General features: G+C 43.9%; 1 protein-coding gene across 2 annotated transcripts in view; it reads left to right on the top strand.

The window, feature by feature from the left end:
* The window catches only part of LOC112257341 (potassium/sodium hyperpolarization-activated cyclic nucleotide-gated channel 1), a 165,464-nt gene that overhangs the window by 94,926 nt on the left and 43,795 nt on the right, over positions 1–26,743 (top strand). For both annotated transcript variants that reach the window (XR_006084006.1, XM_042326470.1), the window contains exon 4: positions 25,026–25,244. Coding sequence is in view for 1 of the 2 variants with exons in the window: in XM_042326470.1 (XP_042182404.1) it covers positions 25,026–25,244 (219 nt within the window). In the remaining variant the exon portion in view is untranslated. The remainder of the gene's footprint in view (positions 1–25,025; positions 25,245–26,743) is intronic.

Raw genomic sequence — 26,743 nt, 5'->3', positions numbered from 1 at the left:
CTCTCTCTCTCCTTTTCTCTCTCTCTCTCTCTCTCTCTCTCTCTCTCTCTCTCTCTCTCCTTCTCTCTCTCTCTCTCCTCCCTATTCGCCCTCCCTCTCTCACTCACTCCACGCTATAACGGAGGTCAAAAGCCTCTGGTTGCCCATTTCAAATGGATGAGATAGAGTTGGAAATTGCCCCCTTGGGGTCTTGATTGTTAATGCTTGCCCTGGGTTCTTGCCCTTCTCTTTTTTCAACCGGACAGAAATATCTGTGATATGGCGTACACACAGACCGTTCCTAGTCAGTGTACTGGAGGTGCAGAGTGTCAACCCTTTTCAGCATCACAACTACCAACGCCTCACTCTACTGTACTGTCAGGCAACAGGGAAACTTACCTAAACAACAGTCTAATAAATCTGGCATGTCTTTTTTTAGTCTGTAAAGATTTATCAAAATGATCTCATCCTCCCTCCTTATAGTAGGTGTTTGTTGTAAATGTGGTTTCATACGTAATCAGACAAATAACCTCTCCTCCTATGGAACATAAAAGAAAGGGATATTTATCTAACATAATTTGTTTAATTCTGTATGCCAAATTTAAAACCAAATGTTCCTTTTAATACAGTAGAAGCCGTAGCTGCATCCACATTATTTTTAATCATGATCCTTAAAGGAAAACTCCAATCAAAAACAACATTTGTCATCATATGTGGCCGGAAAACACTTTGCTTCTTGAATGTCCAATATCTTGAAAACTTCACTGCTGACATGCAAAACATTTTGGGACTGTATTAGTAGATTAATGACAAAAATACCAAAATATAGTTTTTGAGTGGATGTTTCCTTTAATGATGAATCACTCTTTGGTGACTGGAATCAATCTCATCCACTCGTGTGTATTGAATCAATCTCATCCACTCGTGTGTATTGAATCAATCTCATCCACTCGTGTGTATTGAATCAATCTCATCCACTCGTGTTTATTGAATCAATCTCATCCACTCGTGTGTATTGAATCAATCTTATCCACTCGTGTTTATTGAATCAATCTCATCCACTCGTGTGTATTGTCTTAACCTTCTTTTGAAGTCTGCTGTTGAATAATCGACAATCGATAACACTCTGCTCTGGGAATGCATTATAATTTCCCCTTCACAGAGATCAATGCTGATGAAAAACTAACTTAAAAGACTTGTTTGCAGCACTTGTTTTCCCTTTAGGGCAGTTAGTCTCCAGGGGGTTTGCTTAGTTACCGAGCTGTTTTTTTTTTTTTGTAAGGTACTGTGTGAGGGCCTCAGAGAGAACCAATAGGGAGGTAGGGGATATGTGGCTGTAGATGTGAGTCACTTTGAACCAGCCGCGGTCTAGTATTACTCACTCTTATTACCCTGTATCTCTGCACAGCCACTGATAGGGATGTAGGCAGTGCTTGACTTGGGCAGAGGTTCACCGGAACTGAGTACCGGAACCTCAAATGTTCTACTGCTTGAGTTCCTGCACCTCAATATAAACAGCACAGGCACTCAAAATTAGTGCCTGGCGCCTGTTTTCAGTCCAAGTCAAGTATTGGATGTAGGGAGATGAAGGTGTGAGACTGAAGGACAGCCCCATTTGAACTGTCAGGTGGCATAGAAGCATCCCTCTTCTCTCTTATCATTCTATTATTCAGGTGAACAATAAAGCTGTGTCACTGCAGAGGCACACATGGACCCTTAGTCAGTATAAAAACGCCATTTAAATTCTGCGAAATCTAGGCCATGTGTTTGTGTAGATATCGCTCCACGGTGACAAAAACAATGCCTGTGCTTCTACATCTGCATTGCTTGCTGTTTGGGGTTTTAGGCTGGGTTTCTGTACAGTACTTTGTCACATCAGCTGATGTAAAAAGGGCTTTATCAATTCATTTGATTGATTGAAATTTGATTGATATATCAACTCCATATTAGGGTCTCATTTTTCAACCACTCAACAAATTTTGTGTTAATTAACAAATTATAGTTTTGGCAAGTCGGTTAGGACATCTACTTTGTGCATGACACAAGTAATTGTCCCAACAATTGTTTACAAACAGATTATTTCACTTATAATTCACTGTATCACAATTCCAGTGGGTCAGAAGTTTACAACCACTAACTTGACTGTGCCTTTAAACAGCTTGGAAAATTCCAGAAAATGATGTCCTGGCTTTAGGCTAATTGACATCATTTGAGTCAATTGGACGTGTACCTGTGGATGTATTTCAAGGCCTACCTTCAAACTCAGTTCCTCTTTGCTTGACATCATGGGAAAATCAAAAGAAATCAGCCAAGACCTCAGAAAAACAAATTGTAGACCTACTATTTTGAGAATATCCTCTGGTCTGATGAAACACAAATAGAACTGTTTGGCCATAATGACCACCGTTATGTTTGGAGGAAAAAGCGAAAGGCTTGCAAGCCCGAAGAACACCATCCCAACCATGAAGCATGGGGGTGGCGGCATCATGTTGTGGGGGTGCTTTGCTGCAGGAGGGACTGGTGAACTTCACAAAATAGATGGCATCATGAGGAATGAAAAGTATGTGGATATATTGAAGCAACATTTCAAGACATCAGTCAGGAAGTTAATGCTTGGTCGCAAATGGGTCTTCCAAATCGACAATGACTCCGAGCATACTTCCAAAGTTGTGGCAAAATGGCTTAAGGACAACAAAGTCAAGGTATTGGAGTTGCCATCACAAAGCCCTGATCTCAATCCTATAGAACATTTATGGGCAGAAGTGAAAAAGCGTGTGCGAGCAAGGAGGCCTACAAACCTGACTCAGTTACACCAGCTCTGTCAGGAAGAATGGGCCAATCTTCACCCAACTTATTGTGGGAAGCTTGTGGAAGGCTACCCGAAACATTTGACCCAAGTTAAACAATTTAAAGGCAATGCTACCAAACACTAATTGAGTGTATGTAAACTTCTGACCCACTGGGAATGTGATGAAATAAATTAAATCTGAAATAAATCATTCTCTCTACTATTATTCTGACATTTCACATTATCATAATAAAGTAGTGATCCTAACTGACCTAAGACAGGGGATTTTTACTAGGACTAAATGTCAGGAATTGTGAAAAAGTGAGTTTAAATGTATTTGGTAAATGTGTATGTAAACATCCGACTTCAACTGTACATTGCATTACGCCCTGTCAGACTACAGAGTATTTTTGGTTTTATTCACTCTCTTCATCAGCGAGGAGAATAGTCCTTGTTGCTAGAGTGGAGCATCTCTCTCCTGTAGACTCTAGTCTCAGGACCAGCCTTAGCCACTAAGCCACGTAAGCGGCCTTAAAAAATAAAACAGAAATAGATTAGCAATTAACAAAATCTCACTTAGGGCCCCCAAAAGGCTAGGGTCGGTCCTGCCCAGGCTAGTTATTATATGACATGCTGCTAACAGAGGTACAGACAGATCCACATGGAAAACCTCAGACTAGGTCTGACGTTCCTGTTCCCAGTCTGTTCAGGACGCGTTAGTGTTTTAAGCAAAGATTTTAATAATACTGGTTCACATTTTATTGTCTTTATTGTCAATGCCTGGCTGGCCCTGCTCTGCCTGCGTTCTGCCTCACGACGTAATTCTGGGAGCACATTTTTGGCATCCTTACAAAATGGTGCCCTGTATGAGGACAATTCATTGCGCTTGCTTGTACTTTTGTGCTTACTGCAGTAATCTGACAACTTCCTCCTTTTCAGGAGTTCTGACAACCAAGAACAGCCAGGTATAAATATAGGTATAGATGTAGTTGCTTACTCCGGCAGTCCGACTCAAACTTCCTCTTCTTCTCACAAGTCTGATAGAGGAATTCTAGAATATTCTAGGTATAAATACTTCATTCCACGCTGGCCCTGTCACAGTGACAGCCAGCGAAGTGTGATCACAGCATCATCAAGCACCCCAGCTTCCATTTGAGCTCTCCTGTAGAAGGAATATTTGAATCTCGCCAGATATGGATTGGATGTTAATACTTTTCTTTCTTTCTTTCTGTTGTAGCTACAGCTGGGTGAATGGTGTGCTGTGTTGTAGATGCTGCTGGGTGAATGGTGTGCTGTGTTGTAGATGCTGCTGGGTGAATGGTGTGCTGTGTTGTAGATACTTCTGGGTGAATGGTGTGCTGTGTTGTATATACTTCTGGGTGAATGGTGTGCTGTGTTGTAGCTACTGCTGGGTGAATGATGTGCTGTCTTGTAGCTACAGCTGGGTGAATGGTGTACTGTGTTATAGATACAGCTGGGTGAATGGTGTGCTGTGTTGTAGATGCTGCTGGGTGAATGGTGTGCTGTGTTGTAGCTACTGCTGGGTGAATGGTGTGCTGTGTTGTAGATGCTGCTGGGTGAATGGTGTGCTGTGTTGTAGATACTGCTGGGTGAATGGTGTGCTGTGTTGTAGCTACAGCTGGGTGAATGGTGTGCTGTGTTGTAGCTACTGCTGGGTGAATGGTGTGCTGTGTTGTAGCTACAGCTGGGTGAATGGTGTGCTGTGTTGTAGATGCTGCTGGGTGAATGGTGTGCTGTGTTGTAGATACTGCTGGGTGAATGGTGTGCTGTGTTGTAGCTACAGCTGGGTGAATGGTGTGCTGTGTTGTAGATACTGCTGGGTGAATGGTGTGCTGTGTTGTAGCTACTGCTGGGTGAATGGTGTGCTGTGTTGTAGATGCTGCTGGGTGAATGGTGTGCTGTGTTGTAGCTACAGCTGGGTGAATGGTGTGCTGTGTTGTAGCTACTGCTGGGTGAATGGTGTGCTGTGTTGTAGATGCTGCTGGGTGAATGGTGTGCTGTGTTGTAGCTACAGCTGGGTGAATGGTGTGCTGTGTTGTAGCTACTGCTGGGTGAATGGTGTGCTGTGTTGTAGCTACAGCTGGGTGAATGGTGTGCTGTGTTGTAGATGCTGCTGGGTGAATGGTGTGCTGTGTTGTAGCTACAGCTGGGTGAATGGTGTGCTGTGTTGTAGCTACAGCTGGGTGAATGGTGTGCTGTGTTGTAGATGCTGCTGGGTGAATGGTGTGCTGTGTTGTAGCTACAGCTGGGTGAATGGTGTGCTGTGTTGTAGCTACTGCTGGGTGAATGGTGTGCTGTGTTGTAGCTACAGCTGGGTGAATGGTGTGCTGTGTTGTAGATGCTGCTGGGTGAATGGTGTGCTGTGTTGTAGATACTGCTGGGTGAATGGTGTGCTGTGTTGTAGCTACAGCTGGGTGAATGGTGTGCTGTGTTGTAGATACTGCTGGGTGAATGGTGTGCTGTGTTGTAGCTACTGCTGGGTGAATGGTGTGCTGTGTTGTAGATGCTGCTGGGTGAATGGTGTGCTGTGTTGTAGCTACAGCTGGGTGAATGGTGTGCTGTGTTGTAGCTACTGCTGGGTGAATGGTGTGCTGTGTTGTAGATGCTGCTGGGTGAATGGTGTGCTGTGTTGTAGCTACAGCTGGGTGAATGGTGTGCTGTGTTGTAGCTACTGCTGGGTGAATGGTGTGCTGTGTTGTAGCTACAGCTGGGTGAATGGTGTGCTGTGTTGTAGATGCTGCTGGGTGAATGGTGTGCTGTGTTGTAGCTACAGCTGGGTGAATGGTGTGCTGTGTTGTAGCTACTGCTGGGTGAATGGTGTGCTGTGTTGTAGCTACAGCTGGGTGAATGGTGTGCTGTGTTGTAGATGCTGCTGGGTGAATGGTGTGCTGTGTTGTAGCTACAGCTGGGTGAATGGTGTGCTGTGTTGTAGCTACTGCTGGGTGAATGGTGTGCTGTGTTGTAGCTACAGCTGGGTGAATGGTGTGCTGTGTTGTAGCTACTGCTGGGTGAATGGTGTGCTGTGTTGTAGCTACAGCTGGGTGAATGGTGTGCTGTGTTGTAGCTACTGCTGGGTGAATGGTGTGCTGTCTTGTAGCTACAGCTGGGTGAATGGTGTGCTGTGTTGTAGATACTGCTGGGTGAATGGTGTGCTGTGTTGTAGATGCTGCTGGGTGAATGGTGTGCTGTGTTGTAGATACTGCTGGGTGAATGGTGTGCTGTCTTGTAGCTACAGCTGGGTGAATGGTGTGCTGTGTTGTAGATACTGCTGGGTGAATGGTGTGCTGTGTTGTAGATGCTGCTGGGTGAATGGTGTGCTGTGTTGTAGATACTGCTGGGTGAATGGTGTGCTGTCTTGTAGCTACAGCTGGGTGAATGGTGTGCTGTGTTGTAGATACTGCTGGGTGAATGGTGTGCTGTGTTGTAGATGCTGCTGGGTGAATGGTGTGCTGTGTTGTAGATACTGCTGGGTGAATGGTGTGCTGTGTTGTAGATGCTGCTGGGTGAATGGTGTGCTGTGTTGTAGCTACAGCTGGGTGAATGGTGTGCTGTGTTGTAGCTACTGCTGGGTGAATGGTGTGCTGTGTTGTAGCTACAGCTGGGTGAATGGTGTGCTGTGTTGTAGCTACTGCTGGGTGAATGGTGTGCTGTCTTGTAGCTACAGCTGGGTGAATGGTGTGCTGTGTTGTAGATACTGCTGGGTGAATGGTGTGCTGTGTTGTAGATACTGCTGGGTGAATGGTGTGCTGTGTTGTAGCTACAGCTGGGTGAATGGTGTGCTGTGTTGTAGCTACTGCTGGGTGAATGGTGTGCTGTCTTGTAGCTACAGCTGGGTGAATGATGTGCTGTGTTGTAGCTACAGCTGGGTGAATGGTGTGCTGTGTTGTAGCTACTGCTGGGTGAATGGTGTGCTGTCTTGTAGCTACAGCTGGGTGAATGATGTGCTGTGTTGTAGCTACAGCTGGGTGAATGGTGTGCTGTGTTGTAGCTACTGCTGGGTGAATGGTGTGCTGTCTTGTAGCTACAGCTGGGTGAATGATGTGCTGTGTTGTAGCTACAGCTGGGTGAATGGTGTGCTGTGTTGTAGCTACAGCTGGGTGAATGGTGTGCTGTGTTGTAGATACTGCTGGGTGAATGGTGTGCTGTGTTGTAGCTACAGCTGGGTGAATGGTGTGCTGTGTTGTAGATACTGCTGGGTGAATGGTGTGCTGTGTTGTAGATGCTGCTGGGTGAATGGTGTGCTGTGTTGTAGCTACAGCTGGGTGAATGGTGTGCTGTGTTGTAGATACTGCTGGGTGAATGGTGTGCTGTGTTGTAGATGCTGCTGGGTGAATGGTGTGCTGTGTTGTAGATACTGCTGGGTGAATGGTGTGCTGTGTTGTAGATACTTCTGGGCGAACGGTGTGTCAGACCTGGGTTCAAATACTATTGAAATCTTTCCAATTATTTTGAGTGTTTGCTGTAGCCTGCCTGGAGTGTTTTATTGGTCCATTAAGCCAGGAAAGCTCAATCAAGCCCAAATAAAGTATCTATGATTATTTCAAATAGTATTTGAACCCAGGTCTGAGGTGCGGTATGCAGCTTGGTGGACGATGCGGTGTGTTGTAGATACTGCTGAGTGGTAGTGTACAGAGTAATAGCTGATTATCTTCATGACTAATGGGTTTTAGAGTAGCTTCTTGTGAAGCTGCATTTCCCAATCAGTGGACAAGATAATGGAGCTGTCACCCGACTGGCGGCTAGAGCAGAGGGGGTAACGTTCTGACATTCAAATATGGATGTCCCGAGATCCACAGAGCAAGACCAGACACAAGACCAGACCAGAATCTGTATGAGTATTTAGTGCTGATCTAGGATCAGTTTAGCCTTTTAGATCATAATGAATAACATTACATGAACTTGGGCAGCTTGATCCTAGATCAGCACTCCTACTCTAAGATGCTTGGTGAATACAGGCCCTGACTGAGAGCTCTGAGTGTGACACCCAAGCCAGGGTACCAGCTGTTCAGTCTCAGAGTCCTCCTTCCACCCCTATCCCCTGGAGGAGGAGACCCATTAGTCAGGCATCCTTGATAGCGCTGATGATTCTCCTGTCCTCTTCAAGACACCACTCCTCTCATGCATTTCAATTCATCTCTCTCTCTGTCCGTGTGAAATATGATTTCATAATTATTTTTTCTCTCCAGTGGATCAATTCCTTAGAAATGGATGCATCTTCTCTATTGTGTGGAAACCTTGCGAATGGATGTAAGTTCCGGTGGTGTTGAATAGTCTAGTCCAGACGTCAGAGGATGATGGAGGGAGTTTAAGGAGGGGATGTGTGGGTGGAGGTGAGATGGAAGGATAGAGGGAGGGAGTGAGGGAGAGAGGTGGGGAGGGAGGGAGAGAGCAGGCTCATTTGAATTTTAATAGCAGAGTGTACTGAGGATATGTTGGGAGGATTAATGCCTCCTGAGAGGGCTGGGTAGCCCATGCATATCCACCCCTCTTTCCATTCCTCCCACCAACCTTCAATCCCTCCCTCTTTCCATCCCTCCATCCGTCCATCCACTCAACTCAAACATACTGACTGGCCTCTATCTCCCCTCCCCTCTCTCTCTCTCTCTCTCTCTCTCTCTCTCCCTCTATTCGTCCTTGGCGATCCCATCTGTAGTGCATGCATTCTATGCATAGTCACTTCACCCCCACCTACATGTACAAATGACCTCTAACCTGTTCCCCAGCACACTGACTCGGTACCAGTACCAGTACCCCTGTATATAGCCTCGTTATTGTTATTCTTATTGTGTTACTATTCATTATCATTTTTTACTTTAGTCTATTTGGTAAATATTTTCTTAACTCTTCTTGAACTGCACTGTTGGTTAAAGGGCTTGTCAGTCAGCATTTCACGGTAAAGTCTATACTTGTTGTATTCGGCGCATGTGACTAATAAAGTTTGATTTGATTTAATGTGATCCATCTCCCGTTCAATAGACAATGTTTTTGATTGGAGTGTAAACACGAATCAAACTGTGTTCAGACTCTGTGTTCTCGAGTGTTTGTTCCTGACTATACTTGGGGGGTTTTTTTGCCTGTGGAAATCCACATAGCCTTATTTGCCTGCATTGCCAAACAAATCCATGTCCTTTGCCAAAGCTTAGGAACATAAATGAATTTCTAAGTAGTTTTCTTCTCTGTGAATCGGCAGGTGTTTTGTTTACCTTATTTGAACGTTTTCAACACCTCTAAGGTAGGGAAAGGAACGATTATGTGAGGATTAACTATACTGCTGTCAGAGAGACTTAGGGGGCATCCTAAATCACACTGTATTCATGATCTAGGGCACTACTTTTGACCAGCGTCCATATGGATCTGATCAAAAGTAGTGCACTATTTATGGCATAGGGTGTCATTTGGGACACAATCCCTTAGTACCTAGAAGGGTATTTCCCAATTATTTTTTTTCAATACCCTTCTGAAAGATGAAACTCTGCAATTTATAATACTCTGGGAAAAAAATGATAAATTGTAAGACAGCCTCGATTTGATCAAAGCATAAAATGAAAACAAAATATGATAATCCCTTGACTTTTGCCCTGTGCTGTACAGCATGTCTCTAACTGTCCTCTTCTACAAGAAGACACAGACAACTCCATTTTGTTAGACGATGAGAAGAGAAGCTCTTTTTTAAATGTATTTTATTCGTCTGAACGAAAGGGATTGTTTTTATTGGAGGATAGAGGATAGCCATGGAGGATAGAGAATAGCCATGGAGGATAGAGAATAGCCATGGAGGATAGAGGACAGCCATGGAGGATAGAGGACAGCCATGGAGGATATAGCCATAGAGGATAGAGGATAGCCATGGAGGATAGAGGATAGCCATGGAGGATAGAGAACAGCCATGGAGGATAGAGGATAGCCATAGAGGATAGAGGATAGCCATGGAGGATAGAGGATAGCCATGGAGGATAGAGGACAGCCATGGAGGATAGAGGATAGCCATGGAGGATAGAGAATAGCCATGGAGGATAGAGGATAGCCATGGAGGATAGAGGATAGCCATGGATAGAGGACAGCCATGGAGGATAGAGGACAGCCATGGAGGATAGAGAACAGCCATGGAGGATAGAGGATAGCCATGGAGGATAGAGGACAGCCATGGAGGATAGAGGACAGCCATGGAGGATAGAGGATAGCCATGGAGGATAGAGGACAGCCATGGAGGATAGAGGATAGCCAAGGAGGATAGAGGACAGCCATGGAGGATAGAGGATAGCCATGGAGGATAGAGGATAGCCATGGAGGATAGAGGATAGCCATGGAGGATAGAGGATAGCCATGGAGGATAGAGGATAGCCATGGAGGATAGAGGATAGCCATGGAGGATAGAGAATAGCCATAGAGGATAGAGGACAGCCATGGAGGATAGAGGATAGCCATGGAGGATAGAGGACAGCCATGGAGGATAGAGGATAGTCATGGAGGATAGAGGACAGCCATGGAGGATATAGCCATAGAGGATAGAGGACAGCCATGGAGGATAGAGGATAGCCATGGAGGATAGAGGATAGCCATGGAGGATAGAGATTAGCCATGGAGGATAGAGGACAGCCATGGAGGATAGAGGATAGCCATGGAGGATAGAGGATAGCCATGGTGGAAAGAGGATAGCCATGGAGGATAGAGGATAGCCATGGAGGATAGAGGATAGCCATGGAGGATAGAGAACAGCCATGGAGGATAGAGGATAGCCATGGAGGATATAGCCATGGAGGATAGAGGATAGCCATGGAGGATAGAGGATAGCCATGGAGGATAGAGGACAGCCATGGAGGATAGAGGACAGCCATGGAGGATAGAGAACAGCCATGGAGGATAGAGGATAGCCATGGAGGATATAGCCATGGAGGATAGAGGATAGCCATGGAGGATAGAGGATAGCCATGGAGGATAGAGGACAGCCATGGAGGATAGAGGATAGCCATGGAGGATAGAGAATAGCCATGGAGGATAGAGGATAGCCATGGAGGATAGAGGACAGCCATGGAGGATAGAGGACAGCCATGGAGGATAGAGGACAGCCATGGAGGATAGAGGATAGCCATGGTGGAAAGAGGATAGCCATGGAGGATAGAGGATAGCCATGGAGGATAGAGGATAGCCATGGAGGATAGAGGATAGCCATGGATAGAGGACAGCCATGGAGGATAGAGGACAGCCATGGAGGATAGAGAACAGCCATGGAGGATAGAGGATAGCCATGGAGGATATAGCCATGGAGGATAGAGGATAGCCATGGAGGATAGAGGATAGCCATGGAGGATAGAGGACAGCCATGGAGGATAGAGGATAGCCATGGAGGATAGAGAATAGCCATGGAGGATAGAGGATAGCCATGGAGGATAGAGGACAGCCATGGAGGATAGAGGACAGCCATGGAGGATAGAGGACAGCCATGGAGGATAGAGAACAGCCATGGAGGATAGAGGATAGCCATGGAGGATATAGCCATGGAGGATAGAGGATAGCCATGGAGGATAGAGGATAGCCATGGAGGATAGAGGATAGCCATGGAGGATAGAGGATAGCCATGGAGGATAGAGGACAGCCATGGAGGATAGAGGATAGCCATGGAGGATAGAGGACAGCCATGGAGGATAGAGGATAGCCATGGAGGATAGAGGATAGTCATGGAGGATAGAAACTCACTGCCATCTGTAAGCTCATTTTGACCTACTATAATAGTATGTCAAAGATCTGAATCTTGGCATATTGGATCAAACAGGATCATACCACTCTCTCTCGCATTCTCACTCTCTCTCTCTCTCTCTCTCTCTCTCTCTCTCTCTCTCTCTCTCTCTCTCTCTGTCTCTCTCTGTCTCTCTCTCTCTCTCTGACTGGATTAGTGTGATATTAACATATGGTTTGATGTGTAAACCATTTTAGATTTTCTTTTAACCTCCAGGTCGTAGGATTTCAGATCAGTTACTGTTATGTGGCTCCAGCCATCCAGTCCTAAATGGCACCCTATTCCCTACATAGTGCACTACTTTAGACCAGATCCCTATGGACCCTGGTCAAATGTAGTGCCCTATGTAAGGGAATAGGGTGCCATTTCAATCAAATCGAATGTTATTGGTCACCTACACATATTTAGCAGATGTTATTGCGGGTGTAGCGAAATGCTTGTGTTCTTAGCTCCAACAGTGCAGTAATATCTAACGACTCACAACAATACACACAAATCTAAAAGTAAAAGAATGGAATTAAGAAATACATTAGTATTAAGACGAACAATGTCGGAGTGACATAGACTGAAATACAGTAGAATAGAATACAGTATATACATATGGAATGAGTAAAGCAGTATATGTAAACATTATTAAAGTGACTAGTGTTCCCATTATTATAGTGGCCAGTTAGTCTATGTATAGAGGGCAGCAGCCTCTAAAGTGCAGGGTTGAGTAACCGGGTGGTAGCCGGCTAGTGATGGTTATTTAATTAACAGTCTGATGGCCTTGAGATAGAAGCTGTTTTTCAGTCTCTCGGTCCCAGCTTTGATGCACCTGTACTGACCTCGCCTTCTGGATGATAGCGGGGTGAACAGGCAGTGGCTCGGGTGGTTGATGTCCTTCATGATCTTTTTGGCCTTCCTGTGACATTGGGTGCTGCAGGTGTCCTGGAGGGAAGGTTGTTTGCCCTCGGTGATGCATTGTGCAGACCGCACCATCCTCTGGAGAGACTTGTGGTTGAGGGCGGTGCAGTTGCCGTTCCAGGTGGTGATACAGCCTGACAGGATGCTCTCAGTTGTCCATCTGTAAAAGTTTGTCAGGGTCTTAGGGGCCAAGCCAAATTTCTTCAGCCTCTGGAGGTTAAAGAGGCGCTGTTGTGCCTTCTTCCCCACACTGTCTGTGTGGGTAGACCATTAGAGATCGTCAGTGATGTGTACGCTTCGGAACTTGAAGACGCTTGTCTGTCTCTTCTTTATTCCTGTCTGTGCGGTGTAATGAGAACCCAGCTGGCTGTATGGACGTGGACAGTATATCCGGAGAGAGCCATGATTCCGTGAAACAGAGTATGTTTAAAGTCCCTGATGTCTCTCTGGAAGAAGATCCTCGCCCTGAGCTCATCTACTTTATTGTCCAGAAAGACTGAACATTAGTGAGTAATATACTCGGAAGTGGTGGATGGTGCGCCCGACTCCTGAGTCGGATTAGAAGTCCACTCCGAATACCTCTTCTCCGCCAGCGGCGTCTTGGAGCAGTCTCTGGGATAAGATCAATATGATCAATAAAAGCATAGCTGCCATGCCTGTCGGCGCCATCTTAGTATAGTTCTTACTTTAAGTGTCCTCCATGAACAACACCCGGCATTTAAACATGCATCTCATCTCATTAGACCAGAGTGGGGTCAGAGTTTCACATTTTGTTCTTAGTAATAATACAAAATATAACTTAGCATTGGTGATTACGATGACATCTTTAGAGTATTTTCCTGTAAGAATATTGTAAGCAGTTTAGTTGGATAAATAAGGGACCTCAAAGGGTTGATGTTTAGTTGGATAAATAAGGGACCTCATAGGGTTGATGTTTAGTTGGATGAATAAGGGACCTCAGAGGTCTCTATCTGTGGTTAGTGCTGTGCTGCGCTGTGCTGTTCAAAGCTGGCTGTCTGCTTTGTTCACTGCAGTAGCATTACTGTGGACAGATTGCAATTTGATTATGTAATTGTTAATAAAAAACGAGGAGTGCATCACATTGCTTATAATAATGATGGCGTGTGTGAGAGGGAGAGAGGGAGAGAGAGGGTGGGTGGGTGGGTGGGGAGAGAGAGAAAGAGAGACAGAGAGACAGAGAGAGAGACGGAGAGAGAGAGAGAGTGTAACGCTCTGGGCGTAGTGGGTGCGAAGTCAGGCGCAGGAAGCAGAGAGTACAGGGAAGTGCTTTTAATTGCACACACGGTGAACATAAGCCACTCCACGAAACACAGGGCGCACAACAAAACAAATGCCCCAAACACGGGGACTCAAACAGTCTGGAGAAAAGCCCACGAACAAAAACCACGTCAACCTCAAACGTGCACAGTAGCAACACAAAACAATCCCTCACAAAGAGCAGGCAGGCCTACTGGCTAACATAGCCCGAATAATCAGCCTACATACAAAACAGGTGAAACCAATAAACAGAAAGGGGAAAAGGGATCAGTGGCAGCTAGTAGGCCGGTGACGACGACCGCCGAGCGCCACCCGAACAGGAAGGGGAGCCACCTTCGGTAGGAGTCGTGACAGGGAGAGAGAGAGAGAGAGAGACAGAGAGACAGAGAGACAGAGAGACAGAGAAAGAGACAGATGGAGAGAGAGAGAGAGAGAGAGAGAGAGACAGAGAGAGAGAGAGAGAGACAGAGAGACAGAGAGACAGAGAAAGAGACAGATGGAGAGAGAGAGAGACAGAGACAGAGAGACAGACAGAGAGACAGAGAGAGAGAGAGTGAGAGAGAGAGTGGTATGGTCCTGTTTGATGTAATATGTCAAGATTCAGATCTTTGACATACTATTATAGTAGGGTACAGTATGTGTTAGGATGAATACAAATAGCATCAAGGTCAGTTGATTACATGTGATGCCAATCTGCCAATATCATATGATACATTATTATGCCACTACATTTTCCTGCATTTTATAATTTTATTGGTTAATTCATAACATTATATCCACTGCTCCAACTTGAAACAATTCTACGATGCTACAGTGTTACATTCATTATCTTTCAAAACGGTGTTGCATTTATTCATCTGCTCAAGCTCTTCTCTCCAGGAATTCCCCTGTCTTTAGGATCTGATGCCTGCTGGTCGACATTCTCCTTTCTTTAGGATCTGATGCCTGCTGGTCGGCATTCCCATGTCTTTAGGATCTGATGCCTGCTGGTCGGCATTCCCCTGTCTTTAGGATCCGATGCCTGCTGGTCGGCATTCCCCTGGCTTTAGGATCTGATGCCTGCTGGTCGGCATTCCCCTGGCTTTAGGATCTGATGCCTGCAGCTCGGCATTCCCCTGTCTTTAGGATCTGATGCCTGCTGGTGGGCATTCCCCTGGCTTTAGGATATGATGCCTGCAGGTCGGCATTCCCTGGCTTTAGGATCTGATGCCTGCAGCTCGGCATTCCCTGTCTTTAGGATCTGATGCCTGCTGGTCGGCATTCCCCTGGCTTTAGGATCTGATGCCTGCAGCTCGGCATTCCCCTGTCTTTAGGATCTGATGCCTGCAGCTCGGCATTCCCCTGGCTTTAGGATCTGATGCCTGCAGCTCGGCATTCCCTGGCTTTAGGATCTGATGCCTGCAGCTCGGCATTCCCCTGGCTTTAGGATCTGATGCCTGCAGCTCGGCATTCCCCTGGCTTTAGGATCTGATGCCTGCAGCTCGGCATTCCCCTGTCTTTAGGATCTGATGCCTGCTGGTCGGCATTCCCCTGTCTTTAGGATCTGATGCCTGCTGGTCGGCATTCCCTGGCTTTAGGATCTGATGCCTGCAGCTCGGCATTCCCCTGTCTGTAGGATCTGATGCCTGCTGGTCGGCATTCCCTGTCTTTAGGATCTGATGCCTGCTGGTCGGCATTCCCCTGGCTTTAGGATCTGATGCCTGCTGGTCGGCATTCCCTGGCTTTAGGATCTGATGCCTGCTGGTCGGCATTCCCCTGGCTTTAGGATCTGATGCCTGCTGGTCGGCATTCCCTGGCTTTAGGATCTGATGCTTGCTGGTCGGCATTCCCCTGGCTTTAGGATCTGATGCCTGCAGCTCGGCATTCCCCTGTCTTTAGGATCTGATGCCTGCTGGTCGGCATTCCCCTGTCTTTAGGATCTGATGCCTGCTGGTCGGCATTCCCTGGCTTTAGGATCTGATGCCTGCAGCTCGGCATTCCCCTGTCTTTAGGATCTGATGCCTGCTGGTCGGCATTCCCTGTCTTTAGGATCTGATGCCTGCTGGTCGGCATTCCCTGGCTTTAGGATCTGATGCCTGCAGCTCGGCATTCCCCTGTCTTTAGGATCTGATGCCTGCTGGTCGGCATTCCCCTGGCTTTAGGATCTGATGCCTGCAGCTCGGCATTCCCCTGTCTTTAGGATCTGATGCCTGCTGGTCGGCATTCCCCTGGCTTCATTTAATACACATCCATGACAAAGTGTTTTTGTTTTGTTTTCACCAGCACCTGAACACACGTGAATACACATGAACATACATGAACACACATGAACATACATGAACACACATGAACATACATGAACATACATGAGCACACATTAAGACATACACAATATACAGTAATTATCAGCACCCCCCCCCCCATTACAGCAAGCACAATCACACAGTACACACGTGAAGGAGCTGTTTGGCTTGGTTCTCATGTACCAGTTGAGTCTCTATACAGTATAGTTCAGTATGCATGCTGTGCTCCTTACTAACCCCCCAGAGGAAGATGTGCTGCTGCACTGGTGACTACTCTTTGCCATGGTGGCTTTGACTTCGTAACGTCTGTTTGAAGAAGAGGACCGAGGTGCAGCATGGTACGTGTTCATGATTTTTAATAAAACGGAACACTAGAACAAAAAATAACAAAGCGGAACCAACGAAACAGTTCTGTCTGGTGCGGACACACAAAACAGGAAATAACTACCCACAAGACACAGGTGGGAAAAGGCTACCTAAGTATGGTTCTCAATCAGAGACAACGACAGACAGCTGCCTCTGATTGAGAACCACACCCGGCCAAACACATAGAAATAGAAAACATAGAACACAAAAACATAGAATGCCCACCCCAACTCACGCCCTGACCAAACCAAAATAGAGACATAAGAAGGATCTCTAAGGTCGGGGCGTGACAGACTTGTTCCCCATGCAGCTGAGTGCATACTCATATACATACACGCATATACATCCTGATTGGCTGCCATAACGGTTAAAACTACAACAATTAAACCCAAAAATAGATGTTTTCTCTGTGAGACTAACCTATATAAATAAAAGGTTAGATTAATATATTTTTTTACGTAATTCAAAATAGTTATACCACTGCACTCTTCAGCGTTGAGTCTCAACATGTAGTCTCCTGATGTACCTTACTGTTGCTGCAAATATCAATCGATCAAATGTATTTATAAAGCTATTTTTATTTATGTGTTTATCAGCAATTGTCAAAGTACTTATACATTGTGGAAATGAAAATGTTCTTGTCAGGATTCATATCATACCTTAATATCATACCTTAATATCATACCATAATATAAATTCATTCTATCATCGGCTGATGCAAATCTGACTCAAAGAGTGAAAGTGCAGAGTCCACCCATCTCAGTTAGGTGTCCTTATGAGAACAGTGTGTCTAATTTATCAGGTAATATTCTCCTCAATCTGTGAAAGAAACAACTAATCATCATAGAGATTAGATTACATATTAATAGATTAGTCAGTGGGGAAGATCATTTGGAGATCATTTTGCTGTAAATGTACCATTTTAAGGAAATGTGATCTTCATGATGGATGCTCTGATTTTTTTTAAAAAGACAGGACTGTAGCACAGAACAACACATAACAAGACAACAGCAGGAATGGACAGGACTGTAGCACAGAGCAGCACTTAACAAGACAACAGCAGGAATGGACAGGACTGTAGCACAGAGCAGCACTTAACAAGACAACAGCAGGAATGGACAGGACTGTAGCACAGAGCAGCACTTAACAAGACAACAGCAGGAATGGACAGGACTGTAGCACAGAGCAGCACTTAACAAGACAACAGCAGGAATGGACAGGACTGTAGCACAGAGCAGCACTTAACAAGACAACAGCAGGAAAAGACAGGACTGTAGCACAGAGCAGCACTTAACAAGACAACAGCAGGAAAAGACAGGACTGTAGCACAGAGCAGCACTTAACAAGACAACAGCAGGAATGGACAGGACTGTAGCACAGAGCAGCACTTAACAAGACAACAGCAGGAAAAGACAGGACTGTAGCACAGAGCAGCACTTAACAAGACAACAGCAGGAATGGACAGGACTGGGTCATAAAACAACCTGCTACAGGTGGAGGGGGGGGCAGAAAACAGAGAAAGGATGGATGATATAAACTACAACAAATCAGATTGTATTTGTCACATTGCGCCGAATACAACAGGTACAGTGAAATACTGAATACAACAGGTACAGTGAAATACTGAATACAACAGGTACAGTAAAATACTGAATACAACAGGTACAGTGAAATACTGAATACAACAGGTACAGTGAAATACTGAATACAACAGGTACAGTGAAATACTGAATACAACAGGTACAGTGAAATACTGAATACAACAGGTACAGTGAAATACTGAATACAACAGGTACAGTGAAATACTGAATACAACAGGTACAGTGAAATACTGAATACAACAGGTACAGTGAAATACTGAATACAACAGGTACAGTAAAATACTGAATACAACAGGTACAGTGAAATACTGAATACAACAGGTACAGTGAAATACTGAATACAACAGGTACAGTGAAATACTGAATACAACAGGTACAGTGAAATACTGAATACAAAGAGGTAGAACTTACAGTGAAATTCATACTTACAAGCCCTTAAACAAAAATGCAGTTTTAAGAAAAAATACTTTAAAAAAAATAGATATATATATATATATACCGTGGGGCAAAAAAGTATTTAGTCAGCCACCATTTGTGCAAGTTCTCCCACTTAAAAAGATGAGAGAGGCCTGTAATTGTCATCATAGGTATACTTCAACTATGACAGACAAAATGAGGGGAAAAAATTCAGAAAATCACATTGTAGGATTTTTAATGAATTTATTTGCAAATTATGTTGGAAAATAAGTATTTGGTCACCTACAAACAAGCAAGATTTCTGGCTCTCACAGACCTGTAACTTCTTTTTTAAGAGGCTCCTCTGTCCTCCACTCGTTACCTGTATTAAGGTCACCTGTTTGAACATGTTATCAGTATAAAAGACACCTGTCCACAACCTCAAACAGTCACACTCCAAACTCCATTTTGTCTGTCATAGTTGAAGTGTACCTATGATGAAAATTACAGGCCTCTCTCATCTTTTTAAGTGGGAGAACTTGCACAATTGGTGGCAGACTAAATTCTGTTTTGCCCCACTGTATATATATATATATATATATATATGTAATAATAATACATACATAAAAGTAACAAATAATTAAAGAGCAGCAGTAAAATAACAACAGTGAGGGTATATACAGGGGCGTACTGGTACAGAGTCAGTACTGTGTGATGCATCAAACACATCCAACCTCTGGCTTGTTGCGTCCTGATGCTGTCGTCAGACATTGGTAGGTAGCATACAAGACAACAGCAGGAAAAGACAGAACACAGATGGTCAATTATAAGACAGTATGGGACAGCATGGGTGGTATAACTAGAACAGAACAGTCTGAGACAGTAGGGATGGGACAGCATGGGTGGTATAACTAGAACAGAACAGTCTGAGACAGTAGGGATGGGACAGCATGGGTGGTATAACTAGAACAGAACAGTCTGAGACAGTAGGGATGGGACAGCATGGGTGGTATAACTAGAACAGAACAGTCTGAGACAGTAGGGATGGGACAGCATGGGTGGTATAACTAGAACAGAACACTGGTCTATCAAAATCAAGTCAAATGTTATTGATCACATACACATATTTAGCATTTAGTTATTGTGGGTGTAGTGAAAAGCTTGTGTTCCTAGCTCCAACAGTGCAGTAATATCAATTCAGAACAATACACATATTTAAAAGTAAAATCATGAAATGAATAATTGTAGAAATATTAAGATGAACAATAGTATGTACAGTATATATACTGTACATACTATTGTACAGGGGGGTACTGGTATATATATATATATGTGTGTGTGTGATGGGATGTATAGACATTATGGACAGTATGTGGATAGAATATATAGTATAGCTGAAGAATAGAATAGTATATGTACAGCAATAGTTAAATAGGATGAACTTGACTAGAATACAGTATATACATATGAAGTGGGTAAAACAGTATGTAAGCATTACCAAAGTGACCAGTGTTCCATTATTTAAGTGGCCAGTGTTCCATTATTAAAGTGACCAGTGTTCCATTATTAAAGTGACCAGTGTTCCATTATTAAAGTGACCAGTGTTACATTATTAAAGTGACCAGTGTTACATTATTAAAGTGACCAGTGTTCCTTGTCTATGTACATAGGGCAGCAGTTGGAATGGGACCGCATGGGTGTTATAACTAGTACAGAACAGTGAGATCTATCATCATCAGACAGCAGGAGTCTATGACACAGAAGGGGGTAAACTTATGATTAATAGCAGTGTTCTAAAGATGTATGGGTAGTTCGTTTTTGAAGTGTTCTGTTGGAATGCTTTCTCAGCAGTTTTAGAGAGAGAGAGAGAGAGAGAGAGAGAGAGAGAGAGAGAGAGAGAGGGGAAAGAAAGAGAAAGAGAGAGAGAGAGAGAGAGAGAGAGAGAGAGAGGGAAAGAAAGAGAAAGAGAGAGAGAGAGAGGGAAAGAAAGAGAGAGAGAGAGAGAGAGAGAGAGAGAGAGAGAAAGAAAGAGAGAGAGAGAGAGAGAGAGAGAGAGAGAGAGAGAGGGAAAGAAAGAGAGAGAGGGAAAGAGAGAGAGAGAGAGAGAGAGAGAGGGAAAGAAAGAGAGAGAGAGCGAGAGAGAGAGACTCAGAGAGAGAGACTCAGAGAGAGAGAGAGAGAGAGAGAGAGGGAGAGAGAGAGAGAGAGACTCAGAGAGAGAGAGAGGGAGAGAGAGAGAGAGAGACTCAGAGAGAGAGAGAGACTCAGAGAGAGAGAGAGAGAGAGAGAGAGAGAGAGAGAGAGAGAGAGTGGGAAAGAGAGAGAGAGAGACTCAGAGAGAGAGAGAGACTCAGAGAGAGAGACTCAGAGGGAGAGAGAGAGAGAGAGAGAGAGTGAGAGAGAGAAAGAGAGAGAGGAGCGTTAATTGGAGGAGTCAGCAAGTCAGGAGGAGCAACAACAAGGGCCTGTACCAGGGAGCTGTCACATCCGTCTCCCAAATGGAGCTTACTGTAGGTGCCTTGCCGGGAGACACAGAGTGTCCCAAATGGCACGCTAATTCCTTTGGAGTGCACTACTTTCGGCCAGAGCCCACAGGGCTCTGATCAAAAGTAATGCACGTATCATTTAGCTCTACTTCTGATTTGTATGTTGTATTTATTTCATAAAATGGACATTGAAGTCTTCAAGGTTAGTGGCTTGCAGCAGGCTGGGATTTATGCTCTGAGAAAGTAGTATAGGGAGCTAAGACTGGGTTCAGTGTTTCGTGTTTCGCATTGTGGTTGCAGACAAAATGGCAAAGGGGTCCAAAAGGCAAGCCATGGTTCAAATACGATGGACTTCACATTCAAGACAATACTCTGAAGGCTATATCTACATCCTTAGACTGGTATTACATGTTATGTTGCTTTCAGAATGATAGAACATCTGTGATTAAAAAGTAACAGTCTAACCTTATCCGATCTATCAGTTTATCCTATCAATCAGCTTATCCTATCTATCAGTTTATCCTATCTATGAGCTTATCCTATCTATCAGTTTATCATATCTATCAGTTTATCCTATCTATCAATGTATCCTATCTATCAGTTTATCCTATCTATGAGCTTATCCTGTCTATCAGTTTATCCTATCTATGAGCTTCTCCTATCTATCAGTTTATCCTATCTATCAGTTTATCAGGGTCTATTAGCTTATCCTATCTATCAGTTTATCCCATCTATGAGCTTATCCTATCTATCAGTTTATCCTATCTATCAGTTTATCCTATCTATCAGTTTATCATGTATATTAGCTGATCCTGTCTATCAGCGTATCCTATCTATCAGTTTATCATGTCTATCAGCTTATCCTATCTATCAGTTTATCATGTATATTAGCCTATCATGTCTATCAGCGTATCCTATCTATCAGTTTATCATGTCTATCAGTTTATCCTATCTATCAGTTTATCCTATCTATCAGTTTATCATGTATATTAGCTTATCCTGTCTATCAGCGTATCCTATCTATCAGTTTATCATGTCTATCAGTTTATCCTATCTGTCAGTTTATCCTGTCTATCAGCTTATCCTGTCTATCAGTTTATCCTATCTATGAGCTTATCCTGTCTATCAGTTTATCCTATCTATGAGCTTATCCTATCTATCAGCTTATCCTGTCTATGAGCTTATCCTATCTATGAGCTTATCCTGTCTATCAGTTTATCCTATCTATGAGCTTATCCTGTCTATCAGTTTATCCTATCTATGAGCTTATCCTATCTATCAGCTTATCCTGTCTATGAGCTTATCCTATCTATGAGCTTATCCTGTCTATCAGTTTATCCTGTCTATCAGCTTATCCTATCTATCAGCTTATCCTATCTATGAGCTTATCCTATCTATCAGCTTATCCTGTCTATCAGTTTATCCTGTCTATCAGCTTATCCTATCTATGAGCTTATCCTGTCTATCAGCTTATCCTGTCTATGAGCTTATCCTATCTATCAGTTTATCCTATCTATGAGCTTATCCTGTCTATCAGCTTATCCTGTCTATGAGCTTATCCTATCTATCAGCTTATCCTGTCTATGAGCTTATCCTGTCTATCAGCTTATCCTGTCTATGAGCTTATCCTATCTATCAGCTTATCCTGTCTATCAGCTTATCCTGTCTATCAGCTTATCCTGTCTATGAGCTTATCCTGTCTATCAGCTTATCCTGTCTATGAGCTTATCCTATCTATCAGCTTATCCTGTCTATGAGCTTATCCTATCTATCAGCTTATCCTGTCTATGAGCTTATCCTATCTATCAGCTTATCCTGTCTATGAGCTTATCCTGTCTATCAGCTTATCCTGTCTATGAGCTTATCCTATCTATCAGCTTATCCTGTCTATGAGCTTATCCTGTCTATCAGCTTATCCTGTCTATGAGCTTATCCTATCTATCAGCTTATCCTGTCTATCAGCTTATCCTGTCTATCAGTTTATCCTATCTATGAGCTTATCCTGTCTATCAGTTTATCCTATCTATCAGCTTATCCTATCTATCAGTTTATCCTATCTATGAGCTTATCCTATCTATCAGTTTATCCTATCTATCAGTTTGTCCTATCTATCAGTTTATCCTATCTATGAGCTTATCCTATCTATCAGTTTATCCTATCTATGAGCTTATCCTATCTATCAGCTTATCCTATCTATCAGTTTATCCTGTCTATCAGCTTATCCTATCTATCAGCTTATCCTATCTATCAGTTTATCCTGTCTATCAGCTAATCCTATCTATCAGCTTATCCTATCTATCAGTTTATCCTGTCTATCAGCTAATCCTATCTATCAGCTAATCCTATCTATCAGCTTATCCTGTCTATCAGCTTATCCTATCTATCAGCTTATCATGTATATTAGCTTATCCTATCTATCAGCTTATCCTATCTATCAGTTTATCCTGTCTATCAGCTAATCCTATCTATCAGCTTATCCTATCTATCAGTTTATCCCATCTATCAATTTATCCTATCTGTCAACTCATGCCATCTATCAATGTATCCTATCTGTCAACTCATCCCATCTATCAATGTATCCTATCTGTCAACTCATCCCATCTATCAATGTATCCTATCTATCAGCTTTTCCTATCTGTCAGTTTATTCTACCTATCAGCTTATCCTATCTATGATCTATTAGTTTATCCTATCTATCAGTTTATCAGGGTCTATTAGCTTATCCTATCTATGATCTATTAGTTTATCCTATCTATCAGTTTATCAGGGTCTATTAGCTTATCCTATCTATGATCTATTAGTTTATCCTATCTATCAGTTTATCAGGGTCTATTAGCTTATCCTATCTATCAGCTTATCATGTACATTAGCTTATCCTATCTATCAGCTTATCATGTCTATTAGCTTATCCCATCTATCAGCTTATCATGTATATTAGCTTGTCCTATCTATGCAGACCAATGTGCCAGATGTGTATGGTAGCCTAGGCCTTGCTCCAGCAGGTGACACTGTATCTGCGCTGAATCGTGGTGCCTTGGCCCTGACAGCACCTCTCTGCTCCACACTCCCATTAAAGTACTTGTGATAATCATCCCTGATAAGGGCTGCTTCCCAAAGGCACCCTATTCCCTATATCGGCCCTGGTCAAAAGTAGTGTACTATGTAGGGAATAGGGTGCCATTTGAGATAAAAATGAGAGGAGGCAGGAAGCAGAATCCAGGCCAGTCCTTTCCCCTCGACTCTCTGCTTCCTTCATCCACGGCCCATCCACCACTATGAACTGAAGGATTCCTATTGGCCGAAGACAAACCATAAATCAACCCTTCCAAAGTAATGGATGTTGATCAGTACCACTTCCAGATATCAATTGTTATAGAACTTGTGGCCAATGAGGGGGAGAGGGAGAAATGGAGGAGAGGGAGGGGGGTGGTTTAGGTAGCACGCGCTCCAGCAGGTGTATCTCACTGAACATCCCTAAAGCCAACACCTCATTTGGCCGCCTTTTGATCCAGTTCTCTGCTGCCTGTGACTGGAACGAATTGCAAAAATCGCTGAAGTTGGAGACTTTTATCTCCCTCACCAACTTCAAACATCTGCTATCTGAGCAGCTAACCGATCGCTGCAGCTGTACATAGTCTATCGGTACATAGCCCACCCAATTTTACCTACCTCATCCCCATACTGTTTATATTTATTTACTTTTCTGCTCTTTTGCACACCAATATCTCTACCTGTACATGACCATCTGATCATTTATCACTCCAGTGTTAATCTGCTAAATTGTAATTATTCGCCTACCTCCTCATGCCTTTTGCACACAATGTATATAGACTCTCTTTTTTTCTACTGTGTTATTGACTTGTTAATTGTTTACTCCATGTGTAACTCTGTGTTGTCTGTTCACACTGCTATGGTTTATCTTGGCCAGGTCGCAGTTGTAAATGAGAGCTTGTTCTCAACTAGCCTACTACCTGGTTAAATAAAGGTGAAATAAAAATAAATACAAATAAAAGGTACTCTGTGAGTGTGACATGCCCAGCATTAAGGCTATGTTGGCAGGATGTTCAGTGAAGAGCTTCCTGTCTCTCTGCGGTCGGACATCTTCCACAAGCCTGCGGTAATTCCCTCCTCCCGCCTTCTGTCTCCCTCTCTCCGTGTCTTCCCCTTCTTCCTTTCTCTCCCCTGCAGAATGACTCGTGGGGTAAGCAGTACTCGTACGCACTCTTCAAGGCCATGAGTCACATGCTGTGTATCGGGTACGGCGCCCGGGCTCCCGTCAGCATGTCCGACCTGTGGATCACCATGCTCAGTATGATCGTGGGCGCCACCTGCTACGCCATGTTCGTGGGTCATGCCACCGCTCTCATCCAATCACTGGACTCCTCCCGCAGGCAGTACCAAGAGAAGGTACAGTAGTTCAGACTGTTATGTAACGTAATACAATTATATAATGTCATGTTTTTTATTATTATCCTTATGTTTTAATTATCAATCGACTCAATATTTTGGTACACCTGTTTTGGTTTACCATGTTTTGTTATTCTCATTTTCGTCATAATTTAAGTGGAGTATTATTTTCAAAGCTTTTATATTTGATCTAAACGGATAATGCTTATTTCTCCCAGGTAGATTAGGCCTCTGCTATCTAGGCCTGTGTTTTAGGGGTTGTGTAAAGCACTCACAAATTATAATACCCCCCCTCCCCTGCTCACTGGCTCTGAAAGAGGATTTCCAAAAGCCCCCGCGGATCCCAAATAACCCCTGGGGTGAAGAGGTTCCCAGACAGAACGACATGTTTGGGATGTTCTGGATCGACGTGTACTATGACTGTATCCTGGATCGACGTGTACTATGACTGTATCCTATATGACAACCTATTTTCTACACAATGCATCTCTGGTCTAAAGTAGTGCACTATGTTGGGAATAGGGTGCCATTTGGGACGCAATCCATCACTGTTTGGGTGCTTTTAGGGAACATTTTGAGGGGAGGTTCTGTAATCTAGATCAGCCCCTGGATATTGTCGGGAACTGGAACACACTGTCGTACACATCGATCCAGAGCATCCTGAACATGCTCAATGGTTGACATGTCTGGTGAGTATGCAGGCCATGAAAAACTGGGAAATGTTCAGCTTTCGGGAATTGTATACAGATCCTTGCAACATGGGGCTGTGCTGAAACATGACTTGAAGGCGACGGATAAATGGCATGACAATGGGCCTCAGGATCTCGTCACGGTATCTCTGTGCATTCAAATTGTCCTCAATAAAATGCAACTGTGTTCGTTGTTTGTAGCTTATGCCTGCCCATGCCATAACCCCACCGCCACCATGGGGCACTCTATTCACAACGTTGACATCAGCAAACAGCTTCCCCACACAACGCCGTACTCGTGATCTGCAGTTGAGAGGTCGGTTGGGCGCACTGCCAAATTCTCTAAAACGACGTTGGAGGTGGCTTATGGTACATGAATGAACATTAAATGATCTGGCAACAGCTTTGGTGGACATTCCTGCAGTCAGCATGCCAATTGCACGCTCCCTCAAAACTTCGGACATCTGTGGCATTGTGTCGTGTGACAAAACTGCACATTTTAGAATGGCCTTTTAGTGTCCCCAGCACAAGGTGCACCTGTGTACTGATCATGCTGTTTAATCAGCTTATTGATATGCCACACCTGTCAGGTGGATGGATTATCTTGGCGTATTTTATTTCAGATCTTGAAACATAGGACCAGCACTTATATTTTTGTTTGGTATATTATATATATAATCACTGTACCTATTCATTTGTCCTCCTGACCATCATGGTGAGATAATCACTACCTATATTTATCTGTCCTGAATCTGATCCTTAGATAGATTAGTTGGCGATCTATGACTTTAGCCGTAATAATCTGTGCCA

This window comes from Oncorhynchus tshawytscha, linkage group LG09, assembly GCF_018296145.1.
Source record: "Oncorhynchus tshawytscha isolate Ot180627B linkage group LG09, Otsh_v2.0, whole genome shotgun sequence".
Classification (NCBI taxonomy): Eukaryota; Metazoa; Chordata; class Actinopteri; order Salmoniformes; family Salmonidae; genus Oncorhynchus; species Oncorhynchus tshawytscha.
Note: the sequence above shows the minus strand (reverse complement) of the source record. Positions and strands in the feature narration are given on the sequence as shown.